The sequence below is a fragment of the Primulina tabacum genome, chromosome 9, assembly GCF_025594145.1.
Source record: "Primulina tabacum isolate GXHZ01 chromosome 9, ASM2559414v2, whole genome shotgun sequence".
Lineage (NCBI taxonomy): Eukaryota > Viridiplantae > Streptophyta > Magnoliopsida > Lamiales > Gesneriaceae > Primulina > Primulina tabacum.
The window spans coordinates 35,444,365-35,463,000 of NC_134558.1; the positions used below are offsets into that span (position 1 = coordinate 35,444,365).

The 18,636-nt window shown below is 35.7% G+C and overlaps 3 protein-coding genes across 3 annotated transcripts; 1 reads left to right on the forward strand and 2 right to left on the reverse strand.

The window, feature by feature from the left end:
* Window positions 1-1,685: 1,685 nt before the first annotated feature.
* On the forward strand, window positions 1,686-3,070 carry LOC142556635 (F-box/kelch-repeat protein SKIP25-like). Its single transcript, XM_075668116.1, has one exon. The coding sequence runs from the start codon at window positions 1,772-1,774 to the stop codon at window positions 2,987-2,989; it is 1,218 nt and encodes a 405-aa protein (XP_075524231.1). The 5' UTR covers window positions 1,686-1,771; the 3' UTR covers window positions 2,990-3,070.
* A 2,658-nt stretch (window positions 3,071-5,728) lies between these two features.
* LOC142555576 (uncharacterized) lies at window positions 5,729-11,619 on the reverse strand. Its single transcript, XM_075666505.1, has 7 exons — window positions 11,265-11,619; window positions 10,593-10,747; window positions 9,666-9,914; window positions 9,001-9,135; window positions 8,417-8,599; window positions 7,276-7,437; window positions 5,729-6,731 (listed from the first exon to the last, which is right to left on the reverse strand). The coding sequence occupies exons 1-7, from the start codon at window positions 11,581-11,583 to the stop codon at window positions 6,312-6,314; spliced, it is 1,623 nt and encodes a 540-aa protein (XP_075522620.1). The 5' UTR covers window positions 11,584-11,619; the 3' UTR covers window positions 5,729-6,311.
* Window positions 11,620-12,661: 1,042 nt separating this feature from the next.
* Window positions 12,662-18,275, reverse strand: LOC142555577 (SH3 domain-containing protein 1). Its single transcript, XM_075666506.1, has 10 exons — window positions 17,901-18,275; window positions 16,400-16,513; window positions 16,215-16,284; window positions 15,991-16,139; window positions 15,357-15,458; window positions 14,604-14,798; window positions 13,920-13,982; window positions 13,673-13,825; window positions 13,435-13,509; window positions 12,662-12,897 (listed from the first exon to the last, which is right to left on the reverse strand). Exons 1-10 carry the CDS (start codon window positions 17,958-17,960, stop codon window positions 12,772-12,774), a joined length of 1,107 nt encoding a protein of 368 aa, XP_075522621.1. The 5' UTR covers window positions 17,961-18,275; the 3' UTR covers window positions 12,662-12,771.
* Window positions 18,276-18,636: the final 361 nt, after the last annotated feature.

The window sequence follows — 18,636 nt, forward strand, 5'->3', positions numbered from 1 at the left end:
ACTTGTCACACCCACTCAGCTTTTCAGCCTGCCTTCGTTCGATGTATCACCTCCTCGTTCAATGCGCCATCCTTGCAACAATTAGGGGTGTCAATCCGGTCGAGTTTCGGGTAAATCCGCGAAATTTTTTTATTTTTTCAATCTGAATCTAACCCGAACCTGAAGCAATCCGAAAACACTCAACTCGAACACGAACTCGTCTAACCCGACTCAACCCGTCTAACCTGAATTTTAATTTTTTTTTAAAAAAATAAATAAATAAATTCGAAAAAAAAATTAATAATAATATTTTAATTTAAACACGTAATAACAAAATTTCGGATTTAAATTTTAAAGTTTAATCGTATAAAATTAAAGTATATTTACTAAATCAAATAAACAATTATTAAAAAAATAAAAAAATATACAAAATAAATATTAAATGATGAAAATTTATCATATAAATATACAATAAATTTTGTTCAAACATACAATATATAAAAATATAGGTAATATTTTCAAAAAAAAAAGTTTTCGGGTCAACCCGCGACCCAACCCGACCCAACCAAACCCGAAACCCGTCTAACCTGGCACTAACCCAAACTTATCCAACCCGAACATGACCCAAACCCGAAAAACACCAAACCGAACATGATTTTTTTCGTGTTGGGTCCTGTCGGGTTGACGGATCGTATTGCATTTTGACACCCCTAACAACTATATATATCAAATTATGCATGCACGCCCCACTTCTCAAATTTATTTAATTTTTTGTTATACCGATTAATAAATTATTTTACAAATAAACTTCGTATTTTATATTTATTTAATTAATTCAATATATATATATATATATATACATGTATATTTACGATGATGCAAAAATTAATAAAATACAAATTTAAAATAAGATTAAGCTGAGAAGCCCTCGTGGGTGGATGTGTTCGGGGATGTATCTAATTAAAACCCAAGAACACGACAAAAATTACTTTTCCAGCTTTACTCGTTTAAGTATCGAGTAGGCTCCGTCACCCGTGTATTTATTTATATTTAATCTATTAGGTTAGATATCACATCATCCAGGAAGAAATTTGGAACCACTTTTTAAAAATAATAATAATAATAGTTATAATTACGATTGAGTGACTTAATTGAAAGGATTTTTGTTCGTATTTATTTTAAATAACATAACATTATATATTGCAAAATTATAGTATAAAATATAGGATTTCGAAATTCTCAAATTTTCTTTAAATTAAGTTATTCACATAATAAAAAAATTTACACTGATTTCAAAGTGTAGAGTAGTAATACACGGCCGAGTGGATATTTATTTTCTTAATATTACTATCATTGCGGAAGAAAGCTTTAAATATATATTTTAGAAAAAAACTAAAAAATTTGATCAATATATCATTAGTGGTGTGTTACGAATGAAGTAAATGAGTGTTTGGTTAATGATCATCCGTTCAAATCATTCTATCAAGACTTTATCGGATGAGACTGTTGCACAATACAGTTTATCTGATTAACGTATGATACTGTGTTATCTCGGAGTTTACTCGGATATATCAATATAATAACGTTAACCTAATAATTATTATCATCATGAGGACATTTATGAAAAATACAGGAGAATCTTATTAAAATGTTATCCACTTGCACCAACTGATAATAAAGCCATCTCTTACCTTTACGCATTGAATGCTCTCTTATCTCTCATTCATTCACAGCCACATCTGACTTTGTCCCCTCCGACTACTAACTCAAGCCCGCCTCAGTTCATGAATCAATGGCCACCACGTTTCTTGAATTTTCAGCCACCAACTCCAACATCTCCACCCAAAGATCCACCTCCAAGAGACGGAAGTGCCTCCACCTCAGGGAGGCGGCGGAAAAGGAGGAGGAGGATCACCACCACCAGCCTCTGCTCCCTGGACTTCCCGACCACATAGCTCAGCTCTGTCTCTCTCTCGTCCCCCCATCTGTTCTCTACTCTGTCTGCTGTTCATGGCGCCGCCTAATTTATACCACCTCTTTCCCTCCATTTCTGTCACTTTACGCTCTGTTCGAATCGACTGAAACGTTTCCTCAGTTCTCCGACCGCTTGAGATTCTGTTCGTTTGATCCTATCTCTTGTAAATGGCAAAACTTACCTCCGCCGCCACCGGAGTTTTCGTTCAGCTTCCTCTTACGGCACCCATCATTTATTTCTCGGAAGTTTTCAATCCAATCCATCGCCGTTTCTGGCAAACTGGTACTTCTCGCCGCCACCAACGATCAATTCCAGCCGGCGTTATCTGGACCCATCTTATTCGACCCCCTTGCTCGAAATTGGATGCGGGGTCCTTCATTCTCCATGCCGCGTCGATGGTGCGCTATGGGAGCTTCACGAGCTGCCGTTTTCGTGGCGAGTGGGTTTGGATCCCGCTACAACTCAAACGTTGCGCGGTCTGTAGAAAAATGGGATCTCAATATCCGGCACCAGAAACAACAGCAGGAGCTGCGACGGGGGCACCAATGGAGATGGGAGAAGATGGCGAATCTCAAGGACGGAAAGTTCTGCCGCGAAGCGATTGATGCCGTTGGATGGAGGGGAAAACTATGCATGGTTAACGTGAAAGGCGATGCAGCGAAGGATGGAACGATATACGACGTGGAGAAAGACTCCTGGGAGGATATGCCGAAAGGAATGCTGGCGGGTTGGCTGGGGCCAGCGGCGGCTATGGACGAAGAAATCCTCTATGCCGTGGATGAGACGAGTGGATCACTGAAAAGGTATGATCATTCGAGGGATTCGTGGGTAAAGTTGATGGAGAACAAGATGCTTAAAGGGGCTCAACAAGTAGCGGCGGCGAAGGGGAAGGTGTGCGTGCTCCGTGCTGATGGTACCGGAATCGTGGTGGTAGATGTGGCAGCTCCGCCGCCGGGTGGACTATGGGTGGTGGATGCTCCTCCAGGGTTCCATGCTGTCACGATGCATATTTTGCCAAGATTGAGTTGCTCATAAATTATTCCGAACTAGCACAACATTTTCTTTGTTTTTTAAAAAAAAATTTGCTAATTTTTTAAAAGAATCAATGTTTATTATATTATTAATACTTCATTTTTAACACATTTAGGTTATGTTTTTAAATATTGATGGGATCCCATAAAATGTTTCATTAATACAAAATTACAATATTATGTTTCTTTTATTTATTTTTATATTCATTAATAATTGAAAAAAATAAAATCGTTATTGTTATTCATTCAACCTAAAATATTTTAACAATCACAACATATTTATCCACGCAATTCTATAAAATCAACTAAGAGCAAATGCAACCTTGATGAATGCTTTTAAACTTGAGAAAATAATCGAATAACTTGAATTTATGTATCGGAGCTAACTGAGAGAACAAAAGTATTTATCTACAAAATACAATTAATCATAAATTTTAATTTGGTTCAATTTAGCCAGACACTTATTCCTTTTATTTATATATTTTTTTACATAATAAATAATAATGGAATAATGAAAACACGAAACAACACTTTTTCAAGTCAATAAAACACCAAATCTTTCAAATAAATTTATATATCACCACCGGACATACATATTTCTTATTTATCTATTCTATGAAGCACAGTACAGTATCATAAGAATAGACATGATGAGACATTTATATAGCTGATGCCTGATCGATTAGTTAAATTAGGAAACAGTTGATTTCTCAAAGCTTAAAGAGTACATTTTTACTGATCTGTTCAGTACACACAGCATCTAAGTCATTCAGAGTATCTTCGAAAGGCAAGACATAAAATACATTCACATATAAACAAGGAGCAACAGAACTTTTCCATTTCATTCCGATCTTTGTGAATTCACTATTAGAAAAAAGGAAGCAATTTAGACACAAATATGCTATTCTGAGCTGCTCGGTGGCTTTTCTTTCGGATGCTTGGAGGCATAGTGATCAACGAGCTGATTATGATTTGCTAACTGAGCCTGAAAATTTTGAAATGCAAATTTAGATAGCTGTTTCAATCACTACTAGATACAGCCACTATTCAGAATGGATCATATAAAACTGAATAAAAGCGAAAGATTAGTATCCAAAAAATGTGTGTATCCACTTTCAAGAAAATTGTCAAAACACCAAAAACCCATAACCAGTTCAAGACAGATGCTGAACTGAACTTGATCAGGCACATTTAATGGCAATATCTCCAGAAGAGATGGATTCTGCGAGAGGAATAGTATATTGGGCTAACTAAAGGCAACTCTCCCAAAATAAGAGATGGTTCTTGGTAGTGGCCATCTCTCTTGTCATCGCCATTGATACAAAAAAATTCACTTCTGCCACACCTCGTCTCCTCTAAATCAAGAAGTTAGACCCATCAAAACAAGATAATGAAACTGATTTTGGGACTCACTTCTAAAAGATATTTGTTTCCTGACGGCCATACTGCTTCCAGCATGCTGAACAGGGGCACTCAGCAGCAGAGGGGGTATTGATTGACATCCCTCAAGTAAAAAAAATTTGATTTTTTATATGTAAGTTATATAAGAATATGTGGTTGGCCCCCTCAATATAAGAAATCGCCTCCCTGCAACCCCAAGCCTTCCCATCCTCGTAATGGATTTCCTTGGCCCACCTTTGATGCTAACTGCCTCCTTCTACCCTTTCTCAAACAACCCCAAAGATTCCCATTCAAAACAAACAATTTGAATCGACAAGGCACTCGTTTGACAGAAATAAGGTAATGATATATATTAAAGGAAGTAAAATTTATAGCACACATGTGCCCATGCAGCATTACTTAAAGTATTCTTCTAATATCAGAAAACAACTAAGTTCTCTAGTGTAAAATGGGCCTTTAACAAGAAAAGGGATGCCTGAGAAGTGATTGCGAACATATCATCAAAATATATCTTTGACTGTCTTCAAACATTTGTTCACTTCAATCCTAATCTGTAGGTTTGTCCACATCTTCACATAACAGCAAGTACTAGTAAAAGCCTGTTGAAATCCTTTAGGAACATAAGATCACAGAAAATGTAAAAACGGGGGTTTAGATGTAAGAAGACTTCATGGAAACAAGCTACAAGTGCAATGCCTTGATATGATTGACACATGGATCGACTAAATGAAAAAGAAGATAAAAGGATGAGTGTACAAAGAAATTGCCGCTCTGTGGATTATGTAATCAGAAAAAGCTCTAACAAGACAAAGCTAAAAGAATAAACCTGTCATCTTTCCAAGAAAAGTTATCAATGTCGACCCATAGTACAAGATCATTCAAGAACAGTTTAACAATTTCATCATTTTTATCAAACTACAGGATCCACTAAAAATAATTAATTCCCAACAAATCAAACTGCTAAGAAACTTGTTTTCTTTTTTCACATTAAAACTTCACTCAGCTTCTTTGGATGAAAGACTAAATTTTCATCTAGGCTTGAAACACACGACACGCTTATAGTGCAACACAAGTAAATTATATTGCTCCAAGAATACTTACAAACTTCATTTCAGCCAATACCTATCATCTACAAATCAAAGACATCCACTCTAAGAAAACCCGTCGCATAAAAGCAACCCATAGGAACCAAGAAACATATAGCAGAGAAATGAAATGAATTCTCACAAAAGTAAAAATTAAATTACGAACAATCTCGACTGTGTTGTGTAAAAAGAAAGATTACCTTACATACGGGGCAGATTACTTTGAGGCCGATGGCTCGAGCCTCGATCTGTGACCCTTTTGCCTTCTGATTCTTCTCCGCATTCTTTCTCTGTGCCTCAATTTTCTGTTTCCCTCTCGTCATCTCTCTTTTTCTCTGCGAATTCCCTGTTATTTCAAACACACAGTTCACGCTTTCGTGTGTGTGTGACAACGGGTTCAAATTCTGGGGGTCGCACGTGTGGAGGTTTTGCTCACACGCTACATGCCGACTTTCATTGGCTATTATTAATTGTGCAAAAATTTTTATTTCTTGAAAATCAGACTTTTTTTACTTCAAAATAAAAAATCAAACTTCGAAATTTTTTTATTCAATAATCCCAGGTAGTGAGGTCTTCTTTGTAACTTTATAAGCTTCGAAAATTACAAATTTATTGATGAAAACAATGAAGTTTTTTTTATCAAGAAGTGTAATTTAAATTTCACCTTATCGTTATTATTTTCTTTTTCACATGGTCACAAAGGATTTATGAAATTCCAAATTTGAATTATGAAGAGCACATCAGATCTCCAAAAGCTAATCAAAACTAACAAAAACAACAAAATACAGCCAATGTTCCATCCATTCAAATAAACGACTTCAACATGCTTATGTCCTCGTCTCACACAGCCTTCGACTTCATTTTAAACCATGAGTTAGGAACGACGGAATGGAGAAAATGCTGCATTCTTTGAACAAATCCGTGGTTCGGTTCCTGTATGCTACTTAACAGCCACTGATAGTCAGATAACGCGTCTTCTGACAGTGGCTCCAAGAACTCACACTTGGACAGAATATCAGCAGGCGGCACATTAGCTATGAGATTTGTGTCGAGCTTTGGTTTACCTTTACGTCGTTCTTGGGGTTTCTCCAAAGGTTCATCAAGCGAAATTGGTGATGCGCCAACAATGATCTCTTCCTTGAAAGGTAATGCTCTATCTGGTTGTAGACAGAACTCTATCCACTGATAAACCAGTGGTGAAGGTCCTCTGACACGGCCCCCAATTTGGTCTGTGACGAGTCTTGTGACATTTGGGACTGCCTGTGATAATATACAACGCAACACATGTTAGATGTATGGCAAACTGAATGCAATAATAAACAATGCAAAACGAACACATGACCCAGATAGTCTTGCCCGTCCTGATATCTTATTTGGGGTAAAATGTTTGGACTAATTCCAAACTACATGGGAGAAACCACCAGTTACAAGAAAACCGACAAACTTGTTGCCATCCAAATGCTGATTGCTGTCAGGAAAGAGTGAAGATCCTACCACTTTTTCGTTTTTTTTTTCCTTTCTGAAAACACCCATTTGATCATTTATGAAACATGTGACTAGTCCCTAAGTAGGTAACTAAAATTACTGATAACCTCGCTGTAGGTCATTCTAATGAATGAAAAGTTTACCATACTTGAAGTATTATTACCTGTCGTCCCCCAATGGCAAGTGTTTACTTTAAACATTTATAATGTGCTTATAATGCACGACAAAACGAACTTAATTATGAACCCAGAAAGATTTCGACTGAAATGTTACACGAGGCTGATTTTTCAGAAGAGAAGTTCTCAGTGAAAGGACAAACCCAAAAATCTGCCCATAAACTAGCTCCGGACTTTGGAACAACTACAGCAATATTAGACATTGTTTTAGCCATAGGAAGAACGTCACTACTCCATCCGATGGCCACCCATACATCTCCTGCTTTGAAGGCTTTAAGATAGTACTGACTGTCAAATAGTCGAACCTGTACCAAATCGTGAAAACATTGGTTAATTCAATTGTGTTTCAATCACCGAACTAAAGCAACAGTGACAAAATATCTGAAGAGGGTGGAAGGGCATTATATGTTGTGCCACTACTTGAACAGGACTAAAAAATGGCAGTCCAAAGCTTCTTAAACAGAAAATTTTAATGCTCTTAAATGGCTGAAATGAAAGAACTGGAGCATAATTCACATAACTGAATGGATATAAAGTTTTAAATAACTACAGCAGTCCGAAATATTGGTCAGTTCACCCCGAAAAAGTAATATTGACAAAGCTAGTTAACTAGTCCACTTAAAACTGCTTGGCAGCAGCAATTTTCCAGTTTAGTCAATGGAATTGTGGATCAAAGATCGGTAATAGGAATATTACTTGATGAGATCCAAAGGAGCTGAAAAATTCTGCTTTCTGCTAATCAAGAATCCGTCCATCTACTTTACCTGTTGTAATGTCTTCAACCTTCTGTGCATATGGAATTTTTTTAGTTGATAGTGACCCTAATAAATTCAAACTATTATCCCTTCTTTAGACATGAATATAAAGGCTGCAACCTTTTAATCTCCTTGCCAAATTATTAATTCATTTAAATTAAATACATCGAAGAAGTAAAGGATGTATAAAAAGCTTAAAATTTAGAATTCAACACAGCATTAAACTATATATTTCGTCACTCACTTCTAGGAGCTGCCCTTAAACTGAAACCTTGGGAGAGTCTACCTATAGGTAAGCCTCCCGACAAAGGCACCTAAAAATAATTTGTTCTCCCAGTACATTTTCTGCATCATGTTACACCCATTCAGCGGTCCAAATTTCCACTCACCTTTAAGATCAATATTTCGTAGTCAATCACATCATGTGTACCATGTTTCACAACGTTTGTCTACTTTGTAGTAAAGAACAAACTCTTGAAAATGTCCCTAGCACATCTTACTGCAAGAACTCTCTACCGTGTTTTCTTACCTGCTGAAACAGCAGATCCAGCTTCTGTTGCACAGCATGTCTCCCCCCAACCACTTCAGAGTCAATGTTGGAAGTATTGTAAGATGCTCCCATGTACTTCAAAACTGCCCCAACAATCTCTCTGGGTGAATCAACCATTGAAATCTTCCCAGCAAGATCAGGTCTCCATAAATCCGACCAGTCCTGTTTATGGTAATAAAATATCACGTGTAATTTAGCAAAAGCAAATATAAATATAATATTGCTCACCATATTTTAAACTCAAGCTCTAAGGCAACCCCTTTATGTTGATGTTACATTAGTAAAAATCAAGTGTAATATCAAAGATCACATGGAAAAATGTATTTCATGAAAAATATAGGACTTCCTGCTTCAAATCCAAGCTAAACAAAACAAGATTTTAGTATTACTGATAGTCCAAGATCTAAGGCAACCCAGATACTTTCAACAGTGAGCTAACTTTTTGCAGCAACATTAATAGAAAGTATGAAACAACATATAAAGATCACAAGGCACCAAATCCAAACCAATAGTTGCAGAGGCTTAGAACTCCAGAATGATTTTGAGGCAGAAAGAACAATTACCTCAACAGGAACCAATTTATGCTTTAGAAATTCTTTCTTATTATAAGCTATCACCATGCACCCCCAACGATATGGCACTGCCCATATTCTACCCTGAGAATCTAGATTCCCCTCACTGCTCCTGCGCAAATATACCTGAGATTATTTCAAAAGTAAAACAGGACTGATCCACCATACATATCAAATGGAACTAAAAGGAATAATAAGGTAACATATAAAATTCACGGATAAACAATGGAACAAGAAGTGATGTAGCATGATGATCATTTAGCAGCACAGATTCAAGGTCACCAAGAACTCCAAATAGACAAGGGCTGAAATTGTATGGGTCCTTTCATTCTTCATGATCTTTGGACTTCTTTTAGTTATACACTCCTTTAATTTTTCTTCTTCATTTCTATATTTTCTATCTTGAATTAAAGAAGACCACACAAATGCACTTCCAAAGGCATGCATTTTTCTTGATTATCATGTCAGCACATGAGACCATAGTATGATGAAGAAGTTATTGCAGAATTGGAGAAGACATTCAGTTGGAAAATTCAACTTAAAAATATGTATATTCAAGGTATCAGTTAATCTGTTGAGTTCACCTAGATCATTCTTCAGTTTTCACATATAGGACAAATGATTATATGATTACAGTAAGTAGTCTGCATTCTTACCTTCCATTTATCACTTATATCATTAAACCAGTCTTTTTCTTCCAGTCCTTTCATGGGCTCAATTAGACCCTTCTCGATTGCAAAATTTAACCATGAATCTCCAAGAGCAACGACATCAGCCACAGCCGCAGATTTAGGGTTGATTTTCCGTTTGTTAATTGGATCAGAAAGTTCATGAAAAATGTCATTCAGGCTTCGACGAAACACTGGTTGGAACTTCACTCTCTTACCTTGGGACCGTAAAAATTCCTGATTTCCAGGAAGTAAATTATCAAATATGATTCAGAAGGGCATAAGCAAATTTTACGACTTGGCAAAAGTACCAATGAGGATAAAATAGAATAAATAGTTGCAACTACAGTCTACGTTTAAAAGAAGTTGATATTTTTTATTTTCAAAATGTGATTTTAGGCCTGATTTCAATGAAGTACCAAATTTAATCTGCACATCCACATGCAGAAAATTATCCAGGAAGCTGGGAGTGGTAAAGCATTATTGACAATAAAGACAAGATTTTAAATTTGATTACAATGCCTTCCATAGCTTTTCCCATATCTCCTCCTCCACACGATTCATAAAAACAGAAGAACCACCAGCTGCCAAGTTTGGATGCTGCAAAACCTCAAACCAGGTAACCAGAATTGCTAACTTTCCAACTCTCCCTATCTGTTTTTACTTTATGATAGATTTGCTAATTCATATGGATATGCTCGACAAATATGGCAGTTTCTAACACAACGGTGAGTTGTATTCTAGGCAATATGTGTTTGTTCATCGAGTCAAGGGTGTTTCTCTCACTTAGGAATCTTAAAGGCAACATTTGTGTCGGGAAGAAAAATAAAAGTCGTCCAAAACAGTGTGATAAGACAAAAGAATTTACTTCTGGTAAACAAATTTGAAAGAGTAAATTACAAATATAGAACATACACGGATCCATATGGGAGGTAGCGAGCCTTCCAAAGCGACAATTTTCAGAGGGACTGTCAAAGCATACGTTTTCGATTTCCAGAGGTCAAAAGCTGCTTTCACACTTTCATCTTCAAAGTTCTCCACATTTGCAAATTTTTCTACATTATTGCCATCTGTACATGAAGAAATGGATCATAAACCCCAAGAGACAAAAAAACCCGGACTACATTTCCACATGATCCCTTGAAGAAAAATAAAGAACCCACACAACCACTTTTTATCATTCTTTCAAGTAAAAAATCAGAACTACATAACGTGAATGTATGCATCTTCTCCTTAAATTCATGAGCATGCACACATTATAGCACCAGTGAGTATGTGTCCACATTACAAATTGGAAGAAATTTCTTTCCGCAAAATACAAGTGGGAGATGAAAATGCTCTTAATTTCAGTGCATGCACAGCAAACAAGGTACGAGCAATGCATGAGAAAATCCAACCCAATAAAGCAAACCCCCTAGCTCGGCTTTGGGCATTACTACAAACACACACATACACACACTCGCAAAAGCATAATAACATAAATAATTCCATCAGTACTCGCACCGTAGCACCATCCCCAAAGAAGTGTACGACCGACAAAGCAAAAGTCACAACACCTTCCAAGCTAGAAAAGGAAAACGATTATACCTTCTGCAGTTTCTTGCTGCTGAGCGATTGAGGGTGAAGCAATTCGGGCCAGAGCTGGAGATGAAAAGGCCCAAAGGCCGCTGAGTCCCAGCCCAAACAAAAGAACGGAAGAGAGCGAGAGCTGCCGTAGGAGGTCTCCCGGCGAGCTCGCCTGTACAATCCGATGGTCTTGAGAGAGTTCAGGAGAGAAGGCTTTGAGTGGACAGCCCAAACGGTGGGTCCTGATACGGGCCGGGTTCCAATTCGGATATGTAAATGGTCTGCTATTCGGGTTCGGATTGACGAGTCGGGGAAGAAGAGGGAGACTCACCACAGACATTTTTAGGCGACCGTACGACTTGTGTATTTCTCGGGTTTTAAAAATTTTAAATTAAATAATACAAATAATTTATATTTTTCTGAAAAAAGATTACCGACGGGCCGGCCGACCGGGTTCTATGACTCCGGTCCATCCTTAACTTTTTTAAAAAAAAAAATCCTGTTATAATCTTCTTTAATTATTTAAAATCATTAAATTTTTTAATTATTAATAGATATGAGGACTTCGATTTTTTTTTAAAAAAATATTATTGTTGATTTATACGTATAGCAAATAAATCAAATACATTATGGTTATAAATAAGTAATAAACTAAAAATAATTATATTGATAATAAAAAATGTAAAACAAAACAAAAAATAATACTTAATAAAAATTAGAGTCTATGAAAATTTATATTAAATTAAAATTACCAATTGAATCGATTTGATTTGAAATTTGGTTCTATTTTATTTTTGTAAAAAATAAAAATAAAACAATTGGTTTATTTCTTTTTATAAAGAAATAAGTCAAAGCAAATAGATTGATTTTTTCCAATACAATTTAATATTTATTGATATAATTAAAATAGCAAAATTTAATTTATTCCACCAACAAAAAGCTTGATATTGTAATATAAACATATGAAACATAGAGGAGAAATCTATGAAAATCATATATTAAAGTTTCACATATCCAATCCAAAGCTAGTGAATTGAACCACCTTCAAGCCAAGCCTATAATTGACTCCAACTTAGCATTTTACTTCAAAACTAAAGCAAAAACTTGTATGAGACGGTCTCACGAGTCGTATTTTGTGAAAATGATCTCTTATTTGAGTCATCCATAAAAAATAATAGAGTATTACTTTTTATTGTGAATATCGATAGGACTTACTCGTCTCGCAGATAAAGATTGTTAATTTTTTATACATCTGAAAGATATCCTTGTAGATAAATAGAGGACTCCACATTCGACGCAGACATAACACTATGTTTTTTGTATCAATGGAGGTCGGTCGAAGGTTTTGTTTTAACGTAACTTCGAATTCATAATAAGAGACACAACGATGATACTGACAACATAATACTAAACATATCTACAAACGGCAACCATCACCTCAAGAAATTTTCAAGAATATCTCCTTTCAGCCTACGTTCACGCAAATAAAATTTAAAAATAGAAACACTAAAATCATAATGTCCAGTTTTCACTGTGGTAGTTCATTGTCCGATGATTTAGTGGCTGGAACTGTCTCTCCCTTGGTTACATAAGCAGAGGGAAACCATCCTGTATTACCTTTGCATTCGCCTTCCGACCAACCATTTGAAGCCACCTTCCAAATTCAGGTAAACAAATATCCCAAGCAAGACGATCAAATAAAATTACGCAGTGAGAGTTAGCTCATTGGAACATTTGCAAGTAAAATTATCACTTTCTAGATATAGAGAGTAGTCGGAGTACAAACAAACCGAACCTTCTATTATTTGAATTATGGAATGTGATCCGATCTCGAGCATGTTCGAAAATATTTTCAAGCCAAATTCAAAGATTACTTTATATGCTGGCTTTTGAGCCGCTTGTGAGCTTTGCTATATTTATTAACACTTAATAAATATACAAAAAATCAAAACAAGTTCCCGAGTTCAAGCTATAATTTGATCCTTTATTTTCGAATTGCAAGCTAATATTTGCGTTAGTTAAAAAAATCAAAGCTGAAACTTAAAAATGAAAACACGAGTATTATTCAACTCAATTCATTTGTTTGCTGCCCTAAACAGGACCTATGGCGAAACTTCAGGCCATCGGAGAAAGGATGTAATACCATGTGTTACAATAGACCATGTTAAACATAAGAGCATTGGATAGGTACCTGTCGAACTACAACGTAATCATCAACTTCAAGTATTAGCTCACCATCTGCTTGAGCGTCGAAAGGGTGTATGACCTGATAACAAAAAATATCAAGAACCAAATTAAGTAAAGACACCGTGCATACAATTCGAAACAGATACAAAAGCCAGAAAATTCATCTGTATTCAGGGTATAATAGAAACAAGAAACTTCCCAAAAAATACCATCACTAGCCAAAACAGTGATAAGTAACTAGCCTTTGCAAGAAAATAGGTATAATTTTTATCCTCGTCGTTCCGGCTACTGGATCTTATTGAAACTCTCTCCTCATTAACAGGTGAAACGTCATCCTTGATCGATGGATTTTCGGATTGTAGAGATGAGTCATTTGTTTGCTCCTCGAGAATCATCTAAAAATAAACAATGAAGTTAAAACAAATAAAGAAAGTAAAAATCATGATAAGTGATTGAAGTTTGACCTGAATTATACGAGAGGCTGCATACCTCAGAATGCAGTTTCTCCAATAAGGCAACTGCATTTTGATGATAAGATCTCTCAGCATCAACCTGTGTGCTTAAAGTTTATGATCCCACAACCAAAAAAATTCGAGAAAACTGGAGATATAACCAGATCTGCTTAAATGCAAATATTTAGAGTGAATCTGATAAAGCATGCATCAAGTTTCCATCAAAATTTTAAAAAGAGATCCGGTAATCCCATTATTTCATGAAACATTCAAATGATTCGACATTCTAGGAATTATTGAAGTGCCATTACCTCGAGATTTTCTATTCATAAACAAATACTAAGAATCAAATCAACTACCATTCCGCTGTCCACCTCTCCACGATGGCCTCGTCAGGCACAAAAAGTAATGAATAACTGAATACGAGGAAATAATAGATGCAAAAAAAAGGGATAAATCTTCCCTTCTGAACACATATTTACTTCATCATTTGCGTAATTTTTTAAAGAAAAGTATCTAAAATTACATCTGGCACACATTGAAAAAAATATTTAACAAGTACTATATCAGATCAAGGAAAAACATCAAAATAAAATAACTTCGTCAGTTAACTACATAATAAATAATCAACAGTTTGAACTGTGAAATTCAAGGTTAATAGGGTCCAAAAAGATTGCATATAAATGCTACACCAACAAAAAAAGTATGAGTTCAAATATACCATGGAAAGAATCTTTCGGAAAGTAGACTCTTGCTGCTGATCCTCTACATACAACGTAGCAGCTGTAGCTTCTCTTCCAAGTGCCAACATAGAAGACTTGAGTTCCGATAACCTCTTTTCAGAGTTTTTAAGTTTTAGGACACTTTCTGCAGAAGAATCTCTGAACTTTGATTGCCTTCTTATTACTTCAGCTGCCTATATGGGGTTTGGGAAGTAGAAGATTAAACAATTAAATTAATTCGACAGTGATTAATTTCCAAAAGTATTCCTCCATGTACTGTATTGGCATATACTAATCTTTGGATTTGTCCTATTTTCGGTATCTCAACTATAATCAATATTGTCACTCACTGTATTAATGAAGTGAAGCATTAGATCTATGTAGTATAATTGCAATAATTGTTTTTTTTTTCATTTTCTATCACGCCCCTTACTTTAACAAAGATATAATATATTAAAATTTTGATATTTAAAAATAAACTGTGCCATGCACGTTATTAATACCCCCTACTTTGCCCATAAAGGGGCTCCCCTCTAGCTGCAGTTCCAGTTGAGCTCCATCAGGACTTGTTCTGTATTGCTCAATCGCCGCGAAGGCTCGCTACATTTCATATTATCGTATATGATGTTCGAAATCGCCTTTGTTCGATTCTTGTTCGAATGATATAATATATAAAAATAACCGTACTACGCATATCATTAATTTAGAGACACGATGCATTCACAGTATTACAGTATTAATGATTATTGAACCTGAATTTCAATCTCTTGGCGCATTCTATCATACTGGTGAGTCAAATGGCGAGCATCTTCCAAAGGAGCACCGTTTATCAATGCACGAAGTGGTTCAGAAACCTAAAGATAAGCAAGTTACAACGATAGATTTAGAGAATACAATAAACTTGAACAACCACTAAAATATAACAAGACATGGATGATATCCAAAGCAAAATGGAAAATCCAGTTCAAAAAGAGGAAACCCTTTGATTAAAAAAAAGGCCGAGTTCTCTTTTTCTAGATTGAAAACCACATGCAAACTGAACATCAATACAAGCACTTCATATTACCAACGACCTAAAAAATAATCACCATGGAGAGATTTGAAATAGTGGACATAGAAAATTATTTAATCTCGTCAGTAATGGGAAAAGATAGTTTTCCCCCTTTCTGAGGCAAATTGGTACTCCCAATGGTTGTTTCTTTCATATAATGATACGTCCATGGATAAAAATCGATCATCGAGTTTATGGAAACTCAAATTGACCTTAAACCGAGAATAGAAAGCACTTCTATGAAGTTAAAGTCCTGCAAATGCCATTCCCGAATAAATTAATAATATTAAGATGCCCGAGATTTCATTAACACGCGATTTTACTAAATTCATTACCTGATAACTAAGAATTCCAAGCATTGTTTCTCTATGATCTTCAATTGAGGCATGTGAGGTACCAAAATTCAATGCGATCCTTGCAAGGGCATGAGTAGAATCCTGATTTTCAATGCCAAACTTACAAGAATCTTCAGCCAATTTTCTGGCTACAAAGTCAGGTCGAAATTATTTTTTCCCCTTGTCATCAGAGAAATTGAATAGAGAAACACAGGACTACACACCTATCACCATTTGTTTTTTGCTCGCCGAGATGAAGCCATCTAACCCACGGACAATATCCCTCTGGAAATGCTGTGGAACAAAAAGCTCCTTAAATGTGACTGCTGAAGTTATATAAGAGGATTCATTAGATTCAGAAACCACTACAGAAGATTGTGGGTAACAAAATAAGCCCCCATGTATTTACTTTGGCTGCTCTAGTAGACTTGTATAAATTCTGTAGCTGTTGATGACAATGCATGTCAGTTTCATCAATCATAACCCCTTCATGGCCCAATTGACCGAGTTGCCTGAGAATTACCTGCCAACAAAGAAGGATAACATTTTTATGACGACAAAATTTAAGATTTATATCATCAGCCAACCTACATGATTGATGATTGCAGAACAAAATTCCAAGAAAGACACAAAGAATGAAGACCAATAGTTGTTCAATCCAAGTTGGAAGTATATGGAATAAAAAAAACTCCTTTAGGGCAGACAAACAGAAATAGAATAAGTATTATTATCCTAGGAGGGATGGATCTAGCAACAGCGAGGGGTGAGGGATATATCAACTGAATTTTTTTTGAAATTTTCTGCTCTTTTCTAAAATTTCAAGTTTTGCTACCCCAGAATCTATTCAATTGTCTCATCTAACCCCTTCGTCTCATTTGGCCCATATCTCATTCCTCCACGTATAAGTAGTATGATAAACGAGAGGTAAATGAACAAGACTAATTGTCAACTTTTTTTAATATTTTTTCAAAAAAAACAGACGTAAATGTTCGTGCTTAGTTTCAAAAAAATTGGAGGATCTAGTGCCATGAAAAGTAAATAAGTTGCATCCAAAATAGAAGGGCACCAGACATCATGTGTTCTTATGAACGTCGTCTCTGGCCAATATAAATGTTTTATATAGTACACACACAAAGGTCAAAGGTAAAGCACTATAATACCCAAAGATAATTAATTATAATTCGTTTCACTAAGGAAAATGAACCATGGATTCAAACAAAATGAAAGAAAATTAAGTCCTTCATTAGGTAAAATAACATACGGGTACCAAACAGTAATTTGTGACTGTGTCAACACTTGCATAACATATCCCAGGACATCGAATCCTAGACCTTCCCCCAATAAATTTTTTTCCTAGTATGAATACCAGTTATCATACTTAAGCTCATAAAAACTGTGCTTGGCATAACTCATCAATCTAACATCAATATTAGTAGTAAAAAACCCAAAATTATTACTAATTTCCACGTATCCTTGTTTCTGGTGGTCCTTGTACATTAGAAAATATTCCAATTTCTTTTGGTAAGAATCTCTTGATCCCACAATTATAGATAGCATACCAAAAAGGAGAGACGCAGATGGCATCCAAAAGTGTATCTCATACACACGGCACAGAAAGAAAGCAAAACCCCATATCACACACAATCACACACATAAATAAATAAACTGCGATTTCGAAACCTGTTATCTTATGCCAAAAATCAATCATCTGACATCTCCAAAAACAACATAATAAAAGCCCGAGAAACTTAATTCACTAGTTTTCACTTTTCAACACCCGTTTCCCATTTTCTTTAAATTCCAAGAATTTCATTCAACAATTCGAATCTTTCAGCAAGACATCTCTGTGCTTTAAATTCAAGTTTTTAAATGAACTCCTCGAAAGTTTTAACATGACAAAAACACCATACCTGTTGTTGCCTAGCCACTTGTTCTCTTAGTTTACTCGCTTGCTTCTTGATAGCATCCATACGTGCAGGGCCACCATAAACTAACTGCTCTCGAAAACTTCTGACACACAGACCCGCGAAGGATGAAAGAGGTTGAATTTACACGGGCAAGCAAAGTATGAACTGGAAGAAGAATCAAATGATAAAAAGCCGATCGACTTTTATTTTTGAGTGGAATGAGAAAAGTCTAGGACAAGAATAAAAGGTGTGGGCTCTGTCGGTGAAAGGGCGCGTTGAACTCGCCACTGCCCAACAATGCCAGCCGGAATTACAGTATTATGGAGAAAATGGGTCGATTTTCGAGCTGGAGAAATGGTAAAAAATGAGTCTACACTCCTTTTCTGAAAAGAAACGGAGGTCTTCTTGGACGTGGACAGTTGGTTCCACAATCCCAACAACGCAACAAGGGAGCCGATGAGTTATTAGTTACTTGGCACATTCCAAATTTCAATTCTCATGTTCGAAATAACAAAATCTAACTCAAACAGTCAAAATACGTCTCGAAAATTACATAAACTTCCTTTCATTTTTTGTTTTCTTGTTGTCATGAATATATTATTTAGTTTCTATATTTAATAACATTTTTTAATATATTTCTATTAATTAAATCTTAGAAATTTTGTTACTGTTTTGAATGAATTAAATAAGAAAATAGAAATTTTGTTTGCAAAATTTTGTTTTTCGTTGATTTTTTGTA

Excerpts from the sequence above, each read along its gene's own strand:
- LOC142556635 (XM_075668116.1), top strand. The coding sequence starts at position 1,772 with ATGGCCACCACGTTTCTTGAATTTTCAGCCACCAACTCCAACATCTCC.
- LOC142555576 (XM_075666505.1), bottom strand. The coding sequence starts at position 11,583 with ATGTCTGTGGTGAGTCTCCCTCTTCTTCCCCGACTCGTCAATCCGAAC. Across the intron at positions 9,136-9,665 it reads ATATAAGTGATAAATGGAAG|GTATATTTGCGCAGGAGCAG; the intron begins GTAAGAATGCAG and ends AAATAATCTCAG. Across the intron at positions 8,600-9,000 it reads ATAAATTGGTTCCTGTTGAG|GACTGGTCGGATTTATGGAG; the intron begins GTAATTGTTCTT and ends TACCATAAACAG.
- LOC142555577 (XM_075666506.1), bottom strand. The coding sequence starts at position 17,960 with ATGGATGCTATCAAGAAGCAAGCGAGTAAACTAAGAGAACAAGTGGCT. Across the intron at positions 15,459-15,990 it reads TTGGAATTCTTAGTTATCAG|GTTTCTGAACCACTTCGTGC; the intron begins GTAATGAATTTA and ends GCTTATCTTTAG. Across the intron at positions 12,898-13,434 it reads ATTACGTTGTAGTTCGACAG|GTGGCTTCAAATGGTTGGTC; the intron begins GTACCTATCCAA and ends TGAATTTGGAAG.